Here is an 18,356-nt window from a genome sequence, read left to right on the forward strand (position 1 = left end):
AAAATCGTTACTTTCAAATTAATGTTAAACTCTTTTAGCACAAAAAACATAATTTTACTAAATTATGCATGAAGAAAATGCATTTAACCACTCTATATAAATATCATTTTCGGACGCCAACAGCGCGCCCGATGCGCGCCGGCAGGCGCGCCGGCAGCGCGCCCGAGGCGCGCCGGTAGGCGCGCCCGCGGTGCGCCGGCAGGCGCGCCCGCGGTGCGCCCGATGCGCGCCGCGCCGCTTGTATATGTCCCGCGCCTTAGATTTCTATGATTTCGAACATTTTGTATGAAGTTTCCTTACTGTATGTATCTGTATATTGTGGTTCTACTATATAACATACCACATAACATACAGTAGGTATACCTCAAGAATTAACTATCAACCAATATTCATTGGTTTGCTTTATTATAAGTTACATCACAGACTAATAAGTAAAAATAATATACTACGTATACAAGTTACATTCTCGAACCGCCTGACCGTTAATCGTGGCTGAGTGTCGAAAGGACAACGCTTTTGTGGAGTTGATGACCGGAAGCGCGTGTTATCGGCTACCATGGAAACAAATAGTTTTTACTGTCACCCTTGATTTACCTTCATACGTTTACTATCAAAATGATGATACAGTCACGTATAGCGCGTTCTGCAGCAGTTTGCTCGTGCTTAAATTATTTACCCATACCAAAACGTGAAACTTCAGTGGAGACTTTTTAGTATCGGACCTCGTTGGTGACTGTTCGTTTTTCAAAGGTGCGTGTGGCATGTGTCAGTGTGATGCGGGGATCGGCGTGGACGCGGTGGGAGAGGCAGGCCTGTAGCGCTGGCCGAGCTGTGCATGTGCTGCCTGGTGTTCGCGGCGCTCGAGGAGTGCTACCTGCTGCTGCTGCGGCTGCGGTGCGATGAGCGTGTCGGTGCGCTCGGTGCTGGTGGAGGGCCCGCAGGCAAAGCCGAAAGGCCCGTACACGTATGCTAGCCAGCCCAGGGCGCTCTACCACAACACGAAACTCAAGCGGAATCCCTCATGGTATGCAATATGCCAATGTTTTAACATCAGCATATCGTACCGCTCATCTACTCATCATCTATCATTATTAAACAATGGCACGTTTTGAAATTCTCATAAGATATAAATTTATAAAGCATTTGAATGCAATAAAACCAAAAATATCATGCTCATACATATTTCATAAGATGCTATAATAAATGCTGGCTTACATTAATTATTTTCCAACATGATAATTATATAATAGATCAGAAATAGGTATGTAATATTATGCTGTGTCTGATCGTAGTCACTCGAAATTAAATTTTTTATATTTATTTGCATATGGTACTGTAATACTATACATATTATTGTGTCATGGATATATTGTAGGTACTACTGTTTGTTTAACTCTGTGGGTATGTGGATTTTTAATATGCACTTATTTTTAAATGTATAATTCAGAGTAGATGAAATATGAAGATGGATAAGGCATTAAAAAAATCGTATTATAAAAAATAATACAAGCTTTGACAATATTAACTAGGTATTTGTTTTAATATTTTGAGTAATAATTGTAATCAATCTTCGTTCCCGTTATCTTCAGTGTCTTGTCCATGAGAGCTTACTTATTGTTATTAATTATAACTAACTAGATTAACATCTAACCTTTTCAATTTAGTCTAGGCGCTACAAATAAATATGATATAAGTACAAAAGCATGACCTTCGTAGTTCGTGATTAAATACCTCGCGGCCTATAATGAAAAAACAAAACAAATATTGCTACTACCTACATACAGATTTTTGATGCTTAAGATTTAATCTTGGGGTGGCCGTACACGGCCCGGCCGGCCTAAGATTAAAATAATCTAATTAAGAAAAAAAAATGATTAGGTACCTACTCAGCAATATTGATTACGTCTAGTCTTATCTAGTCCTAAATAGTAGTTTTGCATACACTGATCACGTTAAAAAATACTTAAACAACAAAATTACATCAAAAATTTTTTGCTAAATTTTTTTTTCTCCTCTAGCTTCGCGCAGCTGGCAAATACCGCTTCGCTAATGTGAGCATTTTGTCTATGAAAACATAATCTTAAACGATAGGTATAGGTCACGTCACACGTGCTGGTAGCAAAGCTGGGCGGGTTGCTTGTTATGGGTGTACAGTGTACACATGTATGAGTATTATTAGAATTCATCTATTTGAAAAAAAACTGTGTCTGGAATTTTATAAGTATTTTTTACGTACTCAGCATAATATGCAAAACTATATGCTCCTTTGAGCTTAGGATACCAACAGTGGGACACCCTGTATAATAAAGTTTATAAAAATAAAAGTGCAATTAAAAAACTAACTGAGTATGTAGTTAGGTGCATCGAATTAGACTGTAGAAAGTGTTACGCTTTTAAATATTTTAAATAACAAATGGTTTTAAAATATCTTAAGTGTTTGAAAATAATGTTTTTTCTCACTAACTATGTATGTGTTTATCTTAGTGCTTAATTTAAATGTTAGTGAACTTAGCAGATCATTTTTAGCAGATCAAAAAAAATGTGAGTTCTTATCGCGTGCAGTTGAGTTCTACAGTTCCTGATACTTTTTAGACATAGTTCTGGCGTTTTTACCTTAAAAAACGACATTTGAAAAAACCCGACCTGGACCCGGCTTAACGTGATGCTAAGACGTAATGCTACGACGTGATGCTACGACGTGATGCTACGACGTGATGCTACGACGTGATGCTACGACGTGATGCTACGGCGTGATGCTACGCTGTGATGCTACGGCGTGATGCTACGGCGTGATGCTACGGCATGTGTTACGGCGTGATGCTACGGCGTGATGCTACGGTGTGATGCTACGGTGTGATGCTACGGCATGATGCTACGGCGTGATGCTGCGGCATGATGCTACGGCATGATGCTACGGCGTGATGCTACGGCGTGATGCTACGGCGTGATGCTACGGCGTAATGCTACGGCGCGATGCTACGGCATGATGCTACGGCATGATGCTACGGCATGATGCTACGGCATGATGCTACGGCATGATGCTACGGCATGAAGCTACGGCATCATGCTACGGCATGATACTACGGCGTGATGCTACGGCGTGATGCTACGGCATGGTGCTACGGCGTGATGAAATATGACATAAATAAATTTTCTAGTGTTTCATTTTACGCGAGTATTTCTAAAAAGTATCAGGAACTGTAGATCTCAACTGCACGCGATAAGAACTCAATTTTTTTTTTATCTGCTACGGGAAGTTGGCAGATTATTTTTTCAAATGTCGTTTTTTAAGGTAAAAACGCCAGAACTATTTCTAAAAAGTATCAGGAACTGTAGAACTCAACTGCACGCGATAAGAACTCACATTTTTTTTTTGATCTGCTAAAAATGATCTGCTACGGGAAGTTGGCAGATCATTTTTTCAAATGTCGTTTTTTAAGGTAAAAACGCCAGAACTATTTCTAAAAAGTATCAGGAACTGTAGAACTCAACTGCCTGCGATAAGAACTCACATATTTTTTTTTTGATCTGCTAAAAATGATCTGCTAAGTTCACTAACATTTAATTTAATGCTCTAATACCAAAAAAATATTTTCGTGTGTTCTCAAAAGAAGTACTTTCATGAGTCGCCATTTCATAAATTATGTAAAGCACGTAACCTGACATGCCACAAATGGCTAATAAACTTTTAAATCACTTTCGTTTTCTGAAGCAAATCCTTGAACCATCCGAGTGCAGTTCCCGCTGCACGTAACGTCGCGAGTTGTGCGACGCAGCGTGGGCAAGAGGGGATGAGGTGCGACGAGGGGGGACGGGGACGGGGAGGTCCCGTCAACGCCATACACTGCCCTATCGAACCCTCGGTCAACACTCAGCTCATGACAGACACTGATTGTACTCCACACGATATGCACTTCTTGATTGTAAAAACTGCATGGGATAGTAACGATTTGGGTTTTGTATGACACCCAATGGATATACAATTAATATAGGTATTACAAGTTTACGGTAGGTTAATATAACTGAAATAAGCTGGGCATAGTTACCTATAAATTTTTCAAGTTCTTATTTAGTAAGTTACCCATTACTACCTATACGTCACTATTAACAGCTAATCTGTACTTCACCTACGAAGACATAATTCAAAGTCTACAGGAAAACTATTTATTTTTAACATTAAAAAAATTATAACATTGGGTAATAATTGTATGTAAAACTCTTTCATTTGCCAAGTCGTCTAATCGTTATACATTTAATTATTGTACTTAGGTACTAAAAGTACTGAAACTAATCTAAAACTGTATTATTTACATACGAAAGTGTTAAAGCAAGCTCCAACCGTACGGAGGCTTTTACGATGACGTTAATGTCAAATGTTTAATTAACGGCTAACGGCGGGCTAACAGCGAGTTGAGATATTGCGTGAATGATAAGGGCTTTTGGGAAGGCCATTAGCAGTTGTTATGAAGAGGTTCACCTTCACCTTGCGGGACCAGAGATGTGGCGTGGCGCCGTCGCCGCGGCAACCGACTGCTGACCCCAGTCCCTACCGTGCTTTTTTTAATTATACCAATTCACGCGATGTCTTTATCAAGATAAAGCGATTTACATAATCGTTTTATTTTTGGTTGAGACTTGCAAAGACTTTGATGAAACGCCACAATTACCAAAGTCTTACATTCTTTGTGTTATTTTATTTGTAATAAAAATAAAAACTTTAAATTATTTTTTATTAAATAGAGAGAAGAGCAAAAGATTTAGGAATAAATATTGATAATTTAAACAAAACCTGAATAACCTTTGTATTTAAGTTTCCTTAAATAAGTATTTATCTTATTAAATTAAACTCAATATTATATGTAGAGATCCAGTAAATTTATTTTTTAAAAGTACACAAAAGTCGCAATTACTTATTGTTTTCAACAAACATACCTACTTATATCGAGATCTTGCACTAGGCACATAAACAGATTTGAATGTCTTTAATTGACGTGAGCGCTTGCGCGATATTGCATGCGGCACGGGGCGAGTAACAAAACGTCGTCCCCAGCGCACGCCGCGGCCTCAGAGCCGGCCGGCCGCCGCTGACCACCGGCCGCCTCGCCCGCGCCATGGCCTGACCTCGCCGCGCCACCATGCCGCCGGGGACCGGCACAGACGACGAGCCCGACGCGTTCACCGTTATCAACCACGACGCGGCGAAGGCACCGCTGGCGCGCAACGTGAACGTCGTCAGACCGCTGGAGCGCGATGAGCCGCGCGGGCCACTGCCGAGCGCGCCGCGCCCTCGCCCCGCGCCCAACACGCTGCTCGACCCCAAGTTCTCGCGGGCGCTCGACTTCAAACTGCGCCGGCTCAAAGAGAAGGAGATCCTGGAGGCCAACCTGCGCCGCCCGACGCGCTTCCGGCCTCGCAACGGCCTCGCCGCCTCCAATCCGAACATCTACAAAGATTATCCCAAAATCCACGTCAAAGCTATGAGCCAGTCGCACCCCCGCATCGACGACGTGACCGGGAGAGATGAGCCCAACAAATTAACCACGAAATTAGACAAGTCACCGTCGCCGGCGAAGAGCAAAGGCAGAATGTCAGTATCCAACGACGGAGAGAAGCCGCGCTTCGTGACCACTGTGAAGACTGGACAGTTCTTGTTGCCTCCTCCGGAGCTCGCATGTCTGTTGGGGCTGGAGACGCTGTACCCGCCCAAGGAACGTGACAAAATTGTGTACTCCTATGCGAGCAAACCCAAAGCTGTAGCAAATCGCACGAAGCGCTCTCTGCCAGATAAGAAACAAGAAACATCAAATACTTGTCCAAATATCGATGGAAGCAAGCGCATGAAGGCTGGGGATGCTTTTAAAGGAGTCCGAGCGCTCGTGGCCGGAGTGGTCGGAGTGCATCACCTGCTGGACGAGCGAGATCAGCTGTCAGTTGAGTTCATTATCATATGTTTTTAATTCCTATTCCGTTAGAAATGCTATCATGTACAGAAATAATACTTATTGAAAACAACACCCGGCTCATCGACACTCATTGAGCGAACGTTATCGCGTACTATCGATTACAAGTCGCGATGTACACAAATCTACTCGACGTCACACTCTCTATTTACTGAAACACATGATATTTACATGCCAAGTCTATTCGTATTCGTATCGCGCATTTCGCAGTATAAAATGCGACACTATTTAAGTTGTTTAAGAATTATTTTTAGGGCCGATTTTTCAATGATTGGATAAAACTTATCCGTCCAATAAAGTATTAGGTACACGATAATATTAAAATGTCACGTAAACTGTCAAATACGGGCAATTCGAATACGTTCTTAAAATGGTAGTTTTATACATTATTCGACGAATAAGTTTTATCCAAGCATTGAAAAATCGGCCCTTAGAATATTTGAAATTATGTTTTGTAATTGATAATACATTTACTAGCTAATTTTCCATTACTTTAAATAACAGCGAAATATGTTGTGTGAATTGGCAAGTATGTAGTACGTATTCATTAATATTCAAACCCACATGGCAACCTGATATTTAGTGCGTCTAACTGAACGCGTAGTAAAGATAAGAAATGCTAAAAGTGGAGCGAACAAGTAATTCAAGAAATATCGAATATGGGGTCAATTATGTTAGAATGTCTAAGTGTGGGGTAAAGGTTGTATAAACGAAGGAGGTGGTCAGTGCCCTCCCGCCGGGGTCGACCACCTTATTACCCTTATCTCGGTGCCCGCATATACCATCGATCTAGAATCTAGATAATATGTTTTTGTTATTTTTACATTGTCATACATTAATTTCTCAGAAAATGAAGAATTAAACAATAACTTTTTGCACGTTTTCATTGGAACGACACACAAAATCAATCAACAATTAATTGGATAGGAACTAAAACATACTGGAAATAAAAAACGTGAACAATAATTATAGCTTGCCAGAGATTAATGTCACGTGCAGCATACAAACGGCAACACATGAGAAGCAACCGGCTATACTCTAAACTCTATTGCTTGATTACAAATTTTATTATGGATCTTTTCAGTAAACTGTAAATAAATTGTATTGTAATTTGTAATGTTTGCAGCGGAAGCATGGCTACGGGCGTCACGGGTGCTACGGGCGCTACGGGCGCTACGGGCGCTACGCAGTACTCCAACGTGATGCACGACAAGCGCGTGGTGCGCGGGAGCACGTTCGCGGCGCACCCGCACGCTGCAGTTAGTGCTTACCATTCATATCGTTATTACGAGTACTAATCATTTCACAAACACAAAGGTTTTTGTAGCTTCGCATATATCGACAAATCCATGAAAGCTTCTAACATTGACTAAGTTAGTATGAGTCTAAATATATAAATTAATTTTACTTAAGTTTTATGAATGTAAGGCGCCAGTTCATCATTACTTACTTTTGATCATTTTCTATTATATTATGCGTGTACTCGTAATCAAGTAACTAAAGTAAACGAGGGAGGGGATAATCATGATTATACGATTGCAACGTGTCGCCCACGTGTCTGATAGCCGGTCACTGAATTAATCCTGTTAATAATTAGAAGCGTTCAATTACTTTTATTGGGGTATATATGTTGCTAATAGTCTGTATCCAATGTTTCAATAATTCAGAGGCCTACTTTGTCCGCGCTGACCCAGTTAGACTCAGCGGAGAGCGCGGTCAGCGGAAAGGGGAAATATTTCCGCATATGAAAATTCACGATGTAAATACGTCCGTGTAAAAATATCAAACCGTAAATTGTCGACGTGTTTGTATAAAAGTTTTAACTGCATGTTGTATTGACTTGAATTAAGCAAACTTTGAAATATCCTTTTATTCCATTACATTAAATCACATTGCATTAATAGCTATCTAATTTGTCGAAATAATTAAATACAACCATAGTTATTTTTTATAGCTCGCGGTTGATAATAGGTAGGTAATATACGAAAATTGAAAGTCGTCCAGCAATCTACGTATTGAATAATAAAGCCGGGTTGTCACTGCCATATGAAATTGAAATGAATACAATTAGATAAGCAATTAGTCACAACAAGGTTAATGTGCGCCGGCACGCCTGCCCGCGCCGTTAGCCGCCGAGCGGAGCGGCCCGCGACGCATATGCGGGCAGCGATCGATATTGTACACTATAAATCTTGAAATTACATATTATGTTATCCAGTTTTTTCCATTGTTTATAAAAACACATTATGGATAATGTGTTTTGGTTATATTGCCACACCGACGGACTTTTAAAATCGTAACTTGAAAGCAATTACGTTACGTCTTTGTCCTATGTGTATTATTAATGAAAATGTTGAATGAAATAGTTACAACGAAAATGCATCTCGAGCAATTATTAATAGATTACGAAGACGAACGTTTAATTCGACTCAATTTTATTCCCTAACTCCCCTATCTTTAACACTATACATATTTCCTTGCAGCACGTACCTAACGGCGTAATTAGCTGCACGCAAAGTATTAATTTCTTGAAAGGAGTTATGGCTCATATTGTGACTGTTTGTAACAAAATCACCTATCGTTATTGTTATATTTGAAGAAAAAACGTGTCGTGAATTTTTTCGCTGTAATCAATAAAAATCATAGAAACGAAAATTAGTTGTCCTGTCTTCACGCAAATTGCCAAACCCGTGAAGTTTACATGGCTACTCTGTTTTCCCATTTATTACTTTTTTTTTTGGCGTAACTTTCTTGAATTTTTCTTTTACAAAATCCTTATCTCCTGACAATAACGAATGCCGTTCACATGTGATGCCGTGACCAAGGGAAATAGGAATTTATTTTTATTATATATTACGCATGACGTTCGCGTTGGCTACAGAAGCGATGTGTTGTACCAGGGCGACGGGGCAGAGAGCGCGGCAGCTCGCGCGGCTCGCACGCGGAGGCGCGCGCTGGCCCGCCGCGCGGCGCTGGCCCGCCTGCGGCCCGGCACGCCGCCGCCCGCGCCCGGCCGCCGACACCATCCCATACAGACTGAGTACTATCTTGAGGAGGTGGGTAACCATTCGCAAAATTATATCCAAACATTTTTTACGTTTATTCTCAGATCTGCAAGCTTCTACTGCAACCAAGATAGTCGGCATTATTGCCATCGAGAGCTTGCTATCAATTTATATAACTATCCGCTCAAGAATAACTAAAAATTAACGATAGATTGGCAATGTTCGTCCTTTGCTGAAACAACTACTATACCTACTCGTTCAAATTACGTTATAATTTGATTTTTTGGCAGCTATTCGACAAAGGCGTGGAGATGGAGGTGGGTGTCCAAACGGACCTGTTCGTAGACCGGCCCGCCACGCCCGTGTACGTGCCCGCCAAGACCGGCGCAGACGCAGCCACACAGATATATCCTGGTGATGTAAGTTCACTTTCTTTTTATATTTAATAACCTTATAATATGGTCAATTACAAATTCATAAATGATCACTTGCAGCTGTTCGATTTCGATGTGGAAGTGCAGCCGATCCTGGAGGTGCTGGTCGGCAAGACGGTGGAGCAGGCGCTGGCGGAGGTGGCGCAGGAGGAGGAGCTGGCCACACTGCGCGAGCAGCAGCGCCGCTACCGCGAGCTGCGCGACGCCGAGCTGGCCGAGCGGCAGCGCCTCGCCGCGCAGGACCTCCGCCTCGAGCACGAGAAGGTACGATTACTTTTAACGTTTTAAATTTATATTTCGGCTACGTTTCTATTAAAGTTTTCAATCTAATGTGGCCATGCATGGTAATAGGTATTATACAGGTATTATACTGTTGGTATACTAAGCTCAAAGGAAGTTATAGTTTTGCATACGCTGAGTACGTAAAAAATACTTATAAAATTACAGACGCAGTTTTTTTTCAAATAGATGAATTCTTAAAACTCTATGTATACATCCATAACAAGCAACCCGCCCAGCTTTGCTACCAGCACGTGACCTATCGTTTAAGATTATGTTTTCATAGACAAAATGCTCACATTAGCGAAGCGGTATATGCCAGCTGCGCCAAGCTAGAGAAGAAAACATGGATTTTCAGGAAAAATTTAGCAAACATTTTTTGATGTAATTTTGTTGTTAAATTATTTTTTACGTGATCAGTGTATGCAAAACTACAAGTCCCTTCGCGCTTAGTATACCAATAGTGGGACACCCTGTATAATTATAGTTATTAGTTAAATGCTAAAATAAAAACTTAAAAATACAAAATGAAAGAATCAAGAGATATATTATAAAGGCGGCTCTATCTATCTATCACTAATAATATTAATGATATCTACTAGGCAGCGTAGGTTTGCTTATTCGGTAACAATAGTAGTTTTTAAACGAAATGGGCATAGTTAACATGTGACGCGTGGTGCAGGAGCGCCGCGTGGCGGAGGGTCGCGCGGCGCGCGCGGCGGCGGTGGAGGCGCGGCAGCGCGTGGCGGCGGCGGCGCTGGTGCAGGGCTACGTGGCCGAGCTGCTGCCCGCCGTGCTGGCCGGCCTGCGCGACGCCGGCTACCTCGTGCGCCGCCTGCACAGAGGTACTCACTTTGTTACTTTCTCACTACAAGTGATAAATTACATAGTTATTACAGTGACAAAACTTATCTCGGTCAGGGACAGAAGAGGAAATTGTAAGGACTACTATGAAAGCTTTTGAATACATAATATCATTTTGTACTTACGATAGAGCTGATACTGACTTGTTTTTAGGTTCAAGCGATTGTATAATTATTCTAGTCTGACGTTACATACGTACAGTAATTTACTGTTAACAAACGAAAAATTGTAGAGATTTTATAATAATTTTAAAATAACACGTCTCTATATAATCTCTATATAAACTGTAACAAATGTTTATATTTGTATTGCAGGTGTAGAAGAAGAGTTCATGCCGTGGCTGGTAGAGGAAGTGTCCAAAGAAATTGAATCCATCATCACGAGTCGAGACGTTATTAGTGGTAAGGCATGGCTTGTCTAATAGACTCAACATTGAGTGAAAAAATTGCACAAAATTCGTTGTGACCATTGTAAAAGGCATGGGCGTAGCCACGGTGGGGCAGGGTGGGGCGCTTGCCCCACCCTGGCTCTGACCTGGAAGGTACCTAACCAAATTTAAAAAAACTGAATTATCTAGGAACTAACTATATACTAATTAGGTACTTAATATTTATAAGAAATTCACACTCAAAAGTCGTCAGTCGACATAAAAAATGCGATCAAAACAAAAAGCTGGTACGATTTATCTTATACGTACACAAACGCAATCTTTTTCTCCGATTTCTCGGAAACTATCTACTTTAGGGCAAAAATTATCATGACTTTTTTGTAGAGAATTAAATTTCGCATCTTTTTCACCTTGTAAACTTTTTTGTAAAACTTACCGTTTACAATTTATGGCTTATTTAATGAACCAGTTTATTGTTTTTGGCTAATAACTCTTAAAATATTTGATTAATCAATAAAATGCATCTATTCATTTTTTAAGAGCACTTTATTTTCTACACTCTACAGCATTTGTTTGATTTTTTTTTCTAATGCCCGTACTTTTTGAGTTATAGAACGTTTAATGTTGGACTACTGGGCGTTTAATCGAAAATTTCAAGTTATGCACAGTATATAATGGTACAAATTCAACAAACTAAAAAAAAATAGTGCTTAAAAATTTATAGGTAAGTAGTTTATTTCGGCCGCCCGCGGCATTTCTACATTAAACGTTCTATGCTCAAAAAATATGGGCAATGGAAAATATTCAGTTTTACGAAAAAGTTTAAAAGGTAGAAAAGATGCGAAATTTTATTCTCTACAAAAAAGGTCACATTAATAACTTTTGCCCAAAAGTGGATAGTTTTTGAGATATTGGCCAAAAACTTTTTAAACTATATTTCATGGTAAAAAAGAAATTAATAAATCAAATTATTGTATTTATAGAAAACTAAACTGTATAATAAAGTAGCCCCAAACATATGTTTAGGGTTCTGAACCACCAAAAGGAAAAAAGCGGAACCCTTTTAGGATCACTTTGTTGTCCGTCTGTCTGTCAACACCTTTTTTATCAGGAACGCGTGGATGTATTGCTATCGAATACTCAAATCTAAGGTCCCTTGAAGAAAAAAAAATGAAAAATCCAACTACTAGGCAAAGCAATCAAAAAGATATAGCCGCTTTTGCTAAAAAATTTCAAGAATCGAAAGGGTCCCAAGGAAGAAAACCTACAGGGTACTTCCCGTGAAACCAGAATCTGTATTAAGATGGTATTAAGTAACTTCTTATAGCGCAGATATAGAAAAATTTTGCGAAAAGCATAAATTTAAAGTAGGTAACAACAAAAAAAACATGTTTGTATAGAACCCTCGGTGCGTGAGTTCGATTCGCACTTGGCCGGTTTTTTGATTGTGTCTAGGTAGGTACTATTAACTACATCCATGTAGTATCTAGAAGACACAACTGTTATCTTATTTCTTGATACAAGGCCGGGTGTTGTCCCTACAACACCCGGCCAGACCCTTCTGACCATTTAGTATGAAATAAAAACCGCGAGTTTAACTTGCGCACCGATGGTTGCGTATGAGCCTGTTTATATGTTGTTACAGAAAATTTATACTTTTCACAATAATTATTCTTGTATCTATCATATAAGATGTTGCTTCTTACCAAATTTCAAGATTCTGTGTTCACGGAAAGTACCCTGTAGGTTATGATTCCCTTGCGAAAGTCGCAATTTGCGAAAATTTACAGCATAAACGGCTGTATCTTTTGATTGCGTTGGTTTATAAGTTTGATTTTTTCACAGCTTCAAGGGACGGTAGACATTAGTATTTAATATTAATTTCAGCTTCATATCTTTACGCGTTCCTGAGAAAAAAGTTTAAAGATAAACAGGCAGACAGACGGACAACAAAGTGATCCTATAAGGATTCCTTTTTTCCTTTTGAGGTTTGGAACCCTAAAATTTAACCGGGATAAGACCTCAGCTCGGGTAGGTACTGTTTCTAGTTACATATTATTTTATATGATTGCCCCACCCTGAGCCCATGGCTAGCTACGCCCATGGTAAAAGGTAGGTATAGACCGCGAAATAGACCACAAAGCGAAGTTTGTGTCGCGGCTGAAATGCTATTCGATCTTTACACTTTTTGTAATTGAAGTATCTTGATCATTTATTAGTTTAGCATAATGCGTCGGACATGCTTTTATTACTAAACTACATATTGAACAGTCTAATGACTTATTATAGGTAGTACAGATCAGCCCCCCTAGTCAAGTGGCTTTCTGTTAGCGTAGCGTTCAATAGAATAGACTACGAATGTATGAGATTGACGTAACCTGCCCCCCTAGTCAAGTGGCTTTCTGTTAGCGTAGCGTTCAATAGAATAGACTACGAATGTATGAGATTGACGTAGGCTGTAGATAAACGTATCTACAGGTTACGTCATTCTCATAGGTACATTCGTAGTCTATTCTATTGAACGCTACGCTAACAGAAAGCCACTTGACTAGGGGGGCAGAGAACATTGGAATTCAGTAATAAGGCCTTTCTCTACAAAGCTTCTTTGAAACTATACTATATCTGTATACCTTGCCATATTACTGCTACTACTTAACCATACAGTAATAGTAAGAAATGGTAAGTTATTGCGTGTGGTTGTGCAGAGATCGTCCGCGAGGTGGTGGAGGCGCGCGCGGAGCTGTACCGCGCGGCCGGCGAGCGCACCGCGCAGCGCCGCTCGCCGCCCGACTCGCTCACCCCGCCCTCCGAGCCGGAGGAGGAGGAACACGGTCAGTCACGCTGCACGCACTCAACTATTTAGATGTCTTTCATTCACCAAACACTCACCCAAATTATGCGTTCAGCAAGAAAATTATTTGTGTAAAAACATATCCATAAAAATTAAAAATATAAACAACTTGTTTTGTAAGCACATCCTAACCTCCTCCTTTTTCTTGAAGTCGGTTAATAATATGATACCACAGATAATTTTATACTATAAGTACTAATACTATATTATTATATAAAATTTTAAAGAAATTAATACAGTTTAATTTCGTCAATCTATTTCATCAGATCTCCGCTGTACCTAATAGCTATTGAATAATATGTAATATAGCATATTGACCGCTGTACAAATGCGATGATGATGCGCGGTGCGGTGCGGTGCGCTGGACCTGCGGCGGCGCACTTGTCGCGGCACGTGCGCGCGCCGGCTGCGATTCGTTCCGCGGTGCAACGTGTTGCAAATCGCTCTGCTTACCATTGTTCGCGATACCGCCGCACGAGTTGCTTTACCGTTGGGGTTGGCTCACACTTGTATATTAATAAGAAAAGACATTAAAATAAAGAATATTGTGAAACTTGTTATAATAGATTGTTACAATATAAATCCGTACTTCTTTATTATTTCGCGATAAGTCACGTAAATAAATTTCAAATAGCAATAGCACTGTGCACACTTTATAGAAACTGATTGTTTATTCTTTAGTTTATTATGCGAAATTAATGGTATTATTAATTATTATGTATTCTAGAATCTAGATCGAGAATCGAGATCATAATATCGTACACAAATATATTATTTAACAAATTGTAAAAATAATAAGAAAAAAAATATCTTAATACGAAATCGGCATTAAATGTTTGAGCTTTTCATATTCTTAGAATGTAATATGAAAATATCAATCTTTTATTTTTTCTCGTTTATTTAGAATGTGCGGCAACCCTTAGCGAGTTTGGAGGGTAGTGGACCGCGATTGATACGGTGTGATGACATTATAATATTGTTATGATGTGGGTCGCGGCTGTGGGCACTGGGCGCCCCCCTCGCCCCGCACCGCCCCCTCACCTCGCACTGCGCACGTGCGCTTGCACTTAATTTTACCCGACGTTTACCCGACAATAGCCCATTAATATCGCTATTAGCGACACTCGCGATTTGTAGGTGTTATTCTTTTCATTGTGTGTGGCTTATAAATATTTTTTAAATAGCTTATGATAGACATCTAATATTTTTATTTGAAGCAGAATAATATAATTAAAATCACCTAATATATGTATTTCTATGTATATTTTTCTGATCTTGACAACGTATAATAATAATATTTATAACGTTATCAAGATCAGACAAATATACATATAAGTATCATTCAAGATAAATAGTATAGAAGAAAACTTACGTAATTTTATTACAATTGTAATATAAATTACGATCAATGATGATGATGATGATATCAAACGGTTCACTATAATGTTATAAAGTGATTAATGTAATCTAATTAGTCGTCACATGTTTACTGTTGTATACGTTTAACAGTAGCCACATGATCAAACTGATAAGAGTTAGAGATCTCGCGATAACGCAGCAGCCCACACGTGTTCTCTATATGTATAGGTACTGTACCTATGCTTACTGCACGGTCTCGTAGTTAGGGTTACTTAAATATATATTACATAATATTATCATTATACTACATTGGTAAATATTTATTTAAAAATGTTATATTTGAATGACAAGACCTCTAAATTTTACTTATATTAGAAAGGTAAGTTTGCAAATGTATAAATGATCACGTCTAATAGCAAAACAATTTAAAACTGCCTCTTCTAAATGTACCATTTTGTAATGGTATCAAAGCTGGTAAGGGCAGCCCTAGCGGCATGCAAGGTCGCGGCCACAAGTGCGCTCGGCATATGCGACGGATCAGCGGCACGTGCGCGGTAATCGCGGACAAGGGCCTCATTACGACTCACATTTTGATTATATTGAACTGAAGTGATACCTACTTGATAGTTTGATACAAAAACGTGTAATAGGCGATAGTGTTCATTATAAAAAAAATGTAACAATTTACAAGCATCAATGTAAAGACATATTTTTTCTTTTATAGGCATTTGACTTAGGCATAGGTTTACTTTATGTAAAATAGAAACTGATCTATGCCCTTATATAGATAGTGACATGCTTTCGTGAGGGCTGAGAGTAATCTATTCGTTCTAGCCTATTTTTTATTGAAGTAACTATAAATTTTTATTAAAAGTGTATAATACAAGTGTTAATAAAATTATAATTGTACACTGCGGCCGCGGCATAGGATGGTATTAGATGGATCAGCCGCAGGGGGCTCCTATCTCGACATCAGCGCGCGATACGATCGCTCCGCTCTCGCTGGCTTTGTGCCGCGGCTCGCAACTAATGCACTTTTACACTTGACGCACTCGCAGCTGATTTATGGTTTGCGCTTTTAACTTTAATCACTCTATTGATGCAAACAATATTATTTGCTTATTTATTTCACTCGTAGCGCACGTGCGTAGATCGGATGTTGATTGGGCGGGCGGTTACCAATTGTAGAAGTTGAGATGCAGGACATATTGTGTTTGACAAAACAATTTGTACTAGAAATCTATAGGTAACTAGCAAACCGGGCGAACTCCGTTTCGCCACCAGAGACACCTTTTCTTTGCTATAAACCTCACGGAGCCCGAGACCTTTCCAACGAATGCAAAACCGTGGAAATCGGTTCGTGCATTCTGGAGTTATAGCGTCATTAAGGAAAACCCGACTTATTTTTATATATTAGATATTATAATAAATCAAATAAACCTTCATTGGTTCGTGTGGTCGATTTTTTCTGATTAATTAGTTATAAAAAAATTACGTACGGATGATGTCCAATAATGAAGATTTTTGAACTTATCAATTAGGCTCGAGGTCTAATAGCAGAATGATGATAAATTAATAAACCAGGACATGCGAGGACACTCCGTCGAACAAATATTGTTTCAGCACTCGGCCGGCATTCGTGCCACTCGCTAAACTCCATTACCGACCCCTCAACCGCCAGTCGCCAGTCGCGACACCTCGCGCGCTCGCTCGCCACACTAGGAACACTTCCATCAAATTGAAATGTACAACCAAACCTCAATAACACACGAAAAGCGCCCTTAATTCCTCAACTCAAAGTAACATTTCGCACAACTGCAGCGTATTTGTGCAGCTGCCGCTCTCCACCGTCGCCTCCGCACAATACAATAATAATGTAAAGAGCTTAATGTTACAATTTAGAAGTGAATTAAAATATAAGCGGTCGGTTCCGTGTTGTAATAAATTTGGCACGTTTTAATCGTTGCTGTTTAGTTAGTTGTTCTGATAAATCTGGAAAATGTGTAGAAAAATTACTTTTTATAAAATAACTAGCTTTCCGCCCGCGGCTTCACCCGCTTTGTCTAAAACAAAATAAATTATATACTAAAATTTCCTCTTGAATCACTCTATCATTAAAAAAAACCGCATCAAAATCCGTTGCGTAGTTTTAAAGATTTAAGCATACAAAGGGACATAGGGACAGAGAAAGCGACTTTGTTTTATACTATGTACTATGTAGTGATAAAAAATAATAATCAATAATAAACTAATCTTTCATAACCACGGCTCCCGAGGAGGAGCAATGTTATGTCGGAATCATACCATCCATATGGAAGAATGTAGGGATACAATAAAATAACCTACACCATCCTCTACAGTCTACTTGTGAAGCAATTAATAAGTATAATTATATTTATTTTGAGCTGAGGCCTGAGATTAAAAAATAAAAGTATCAATACTGTTCAATCCGTAGCGCAAAATCAGTTTAGTGAGCAATTTTATTGAAATTAAAATGAGTTGCCTGTTGTGTAACAAATCTGTACCTTTATCGTTTGAGCAAACATCACTCGATTCTATTTATTCAAATTTGCATTCACCCGGATCCCTCCAGGATCCAGCAAGTGCATTTCACTTTACGAGTTTCACGTAGCAGCGCTACGGTTTTAGCGTAGCCGCATTTTAGCTTAAAGCATGGACCAATATATATTGGTCCATGCTTAAAGTAAACTTGGTTATAAGTAAAAACTATTTTATTTTTTTTCAAAATATTTATTTAACCACCTCTAAAACATTTTGCCTGAAATAATTAAATACACCCATTCTCTGATTAAAACATTTCACAATTCCAGGTAATGCAGACCAACCACAATAATGCTTCAAGAGTCAAGACTGAAAGCAGCTCTAATGCGACGTGCTACAGGCCTACAGGCCTACAGCTGGTGAAGTCTTGTAAATAAAACATCTAATAAAGTCTTGATAATTTTGTGTTATCTAATATTTAGATTTAGTAGGCTACAAGAAAAAATATTTCTGTTTCTTTGTTTAGTTTGTATAATCAAAAAGTTATTGTTTTTCTTATGAAATAAAATTGAACATATACCTAATATTTATATTACTTATTCTACACAAAAACGTACCCATTGGACCTAAAATTAACTAGTTAAGCATTGTAAAGGTATTTTAACATCTTATCACTATAAATGCTACAAGCATTTTCTAAATATTGTATTTGTA

At 39.2% G+C, this 18,356-nt stretch overlaps 1 protein-coding gene across 1 annotated transcript; it reads left to right on the top strand.

The window, feature by feature from the left end:
• Positions 1-894: 894 nt before the first annotated feature.
• Positions 895-17,994, top strand: Rsph3 (Radial spoke head protein 3). The gene is made up of 10 exons (XM_090107130.1): positions 895-1,024; positions 5,051-5,926; positions 7,087-7,219; positions 8,861-9,016; positions 9,256-9,384; positions 9,460-9,663; positions 10,361-10,523; positions 10,857-10,943; positions 13,636-13,761; positions 17,972-17,994. Exons 2-10 carry the CDS (start codon positions 5,136-5,138, stop codon positions 17,992-17,994), a joined length of 1,812 nt encoding a protein of 603 aa, XP_089963256.1. The 5' UTR covers positions 895-1,024; positions 5,051-5,135.
• Positions 17,995-18,356: the final 362 nt, after the last annotated feature.

Source organism: Colias eurytheme, chromosome 11, assembly GCF_061535395.1.
Source record: "Colias eurytheme isolate Ceu_HAF_F1 chromosome 11, ilColEury1 Martin Lab GWU primary, whole genome shotgun sequence".
Classification (NCBI taxonomy): domain Eukaryota; kingdom Metazoa; phylum Arthropoda; class Insecta; order Lepidoptera; family Pieridae; genus Colias; species Colias eurytheme.

Excerpts from the sequence above, each read along its gene's own strand:
- Rsph3 (XM_090107130.1), top strand. The coding sequence starts at position 5,136 with ATGCCGCCGGGGACCGGCACAGACGACGAGCCCGACGCGTTCACCGTT. Across the intron at positions 9,385-9,459 it reads CACAGATATATCCTGGTGAT|CTGTTCGATTTCGATGTGGA; the intron begins GTAAGTTCACTT and ends GATCACTTGCAG. Across the intron at positions 10,944-13,635 it reads GAGTCGAGACGTTATTAGTG|AGATCGTCCGCGAGGTGGTG; the intron begins GTAAGGCATGGC and ends GTGGTTGTGCAG.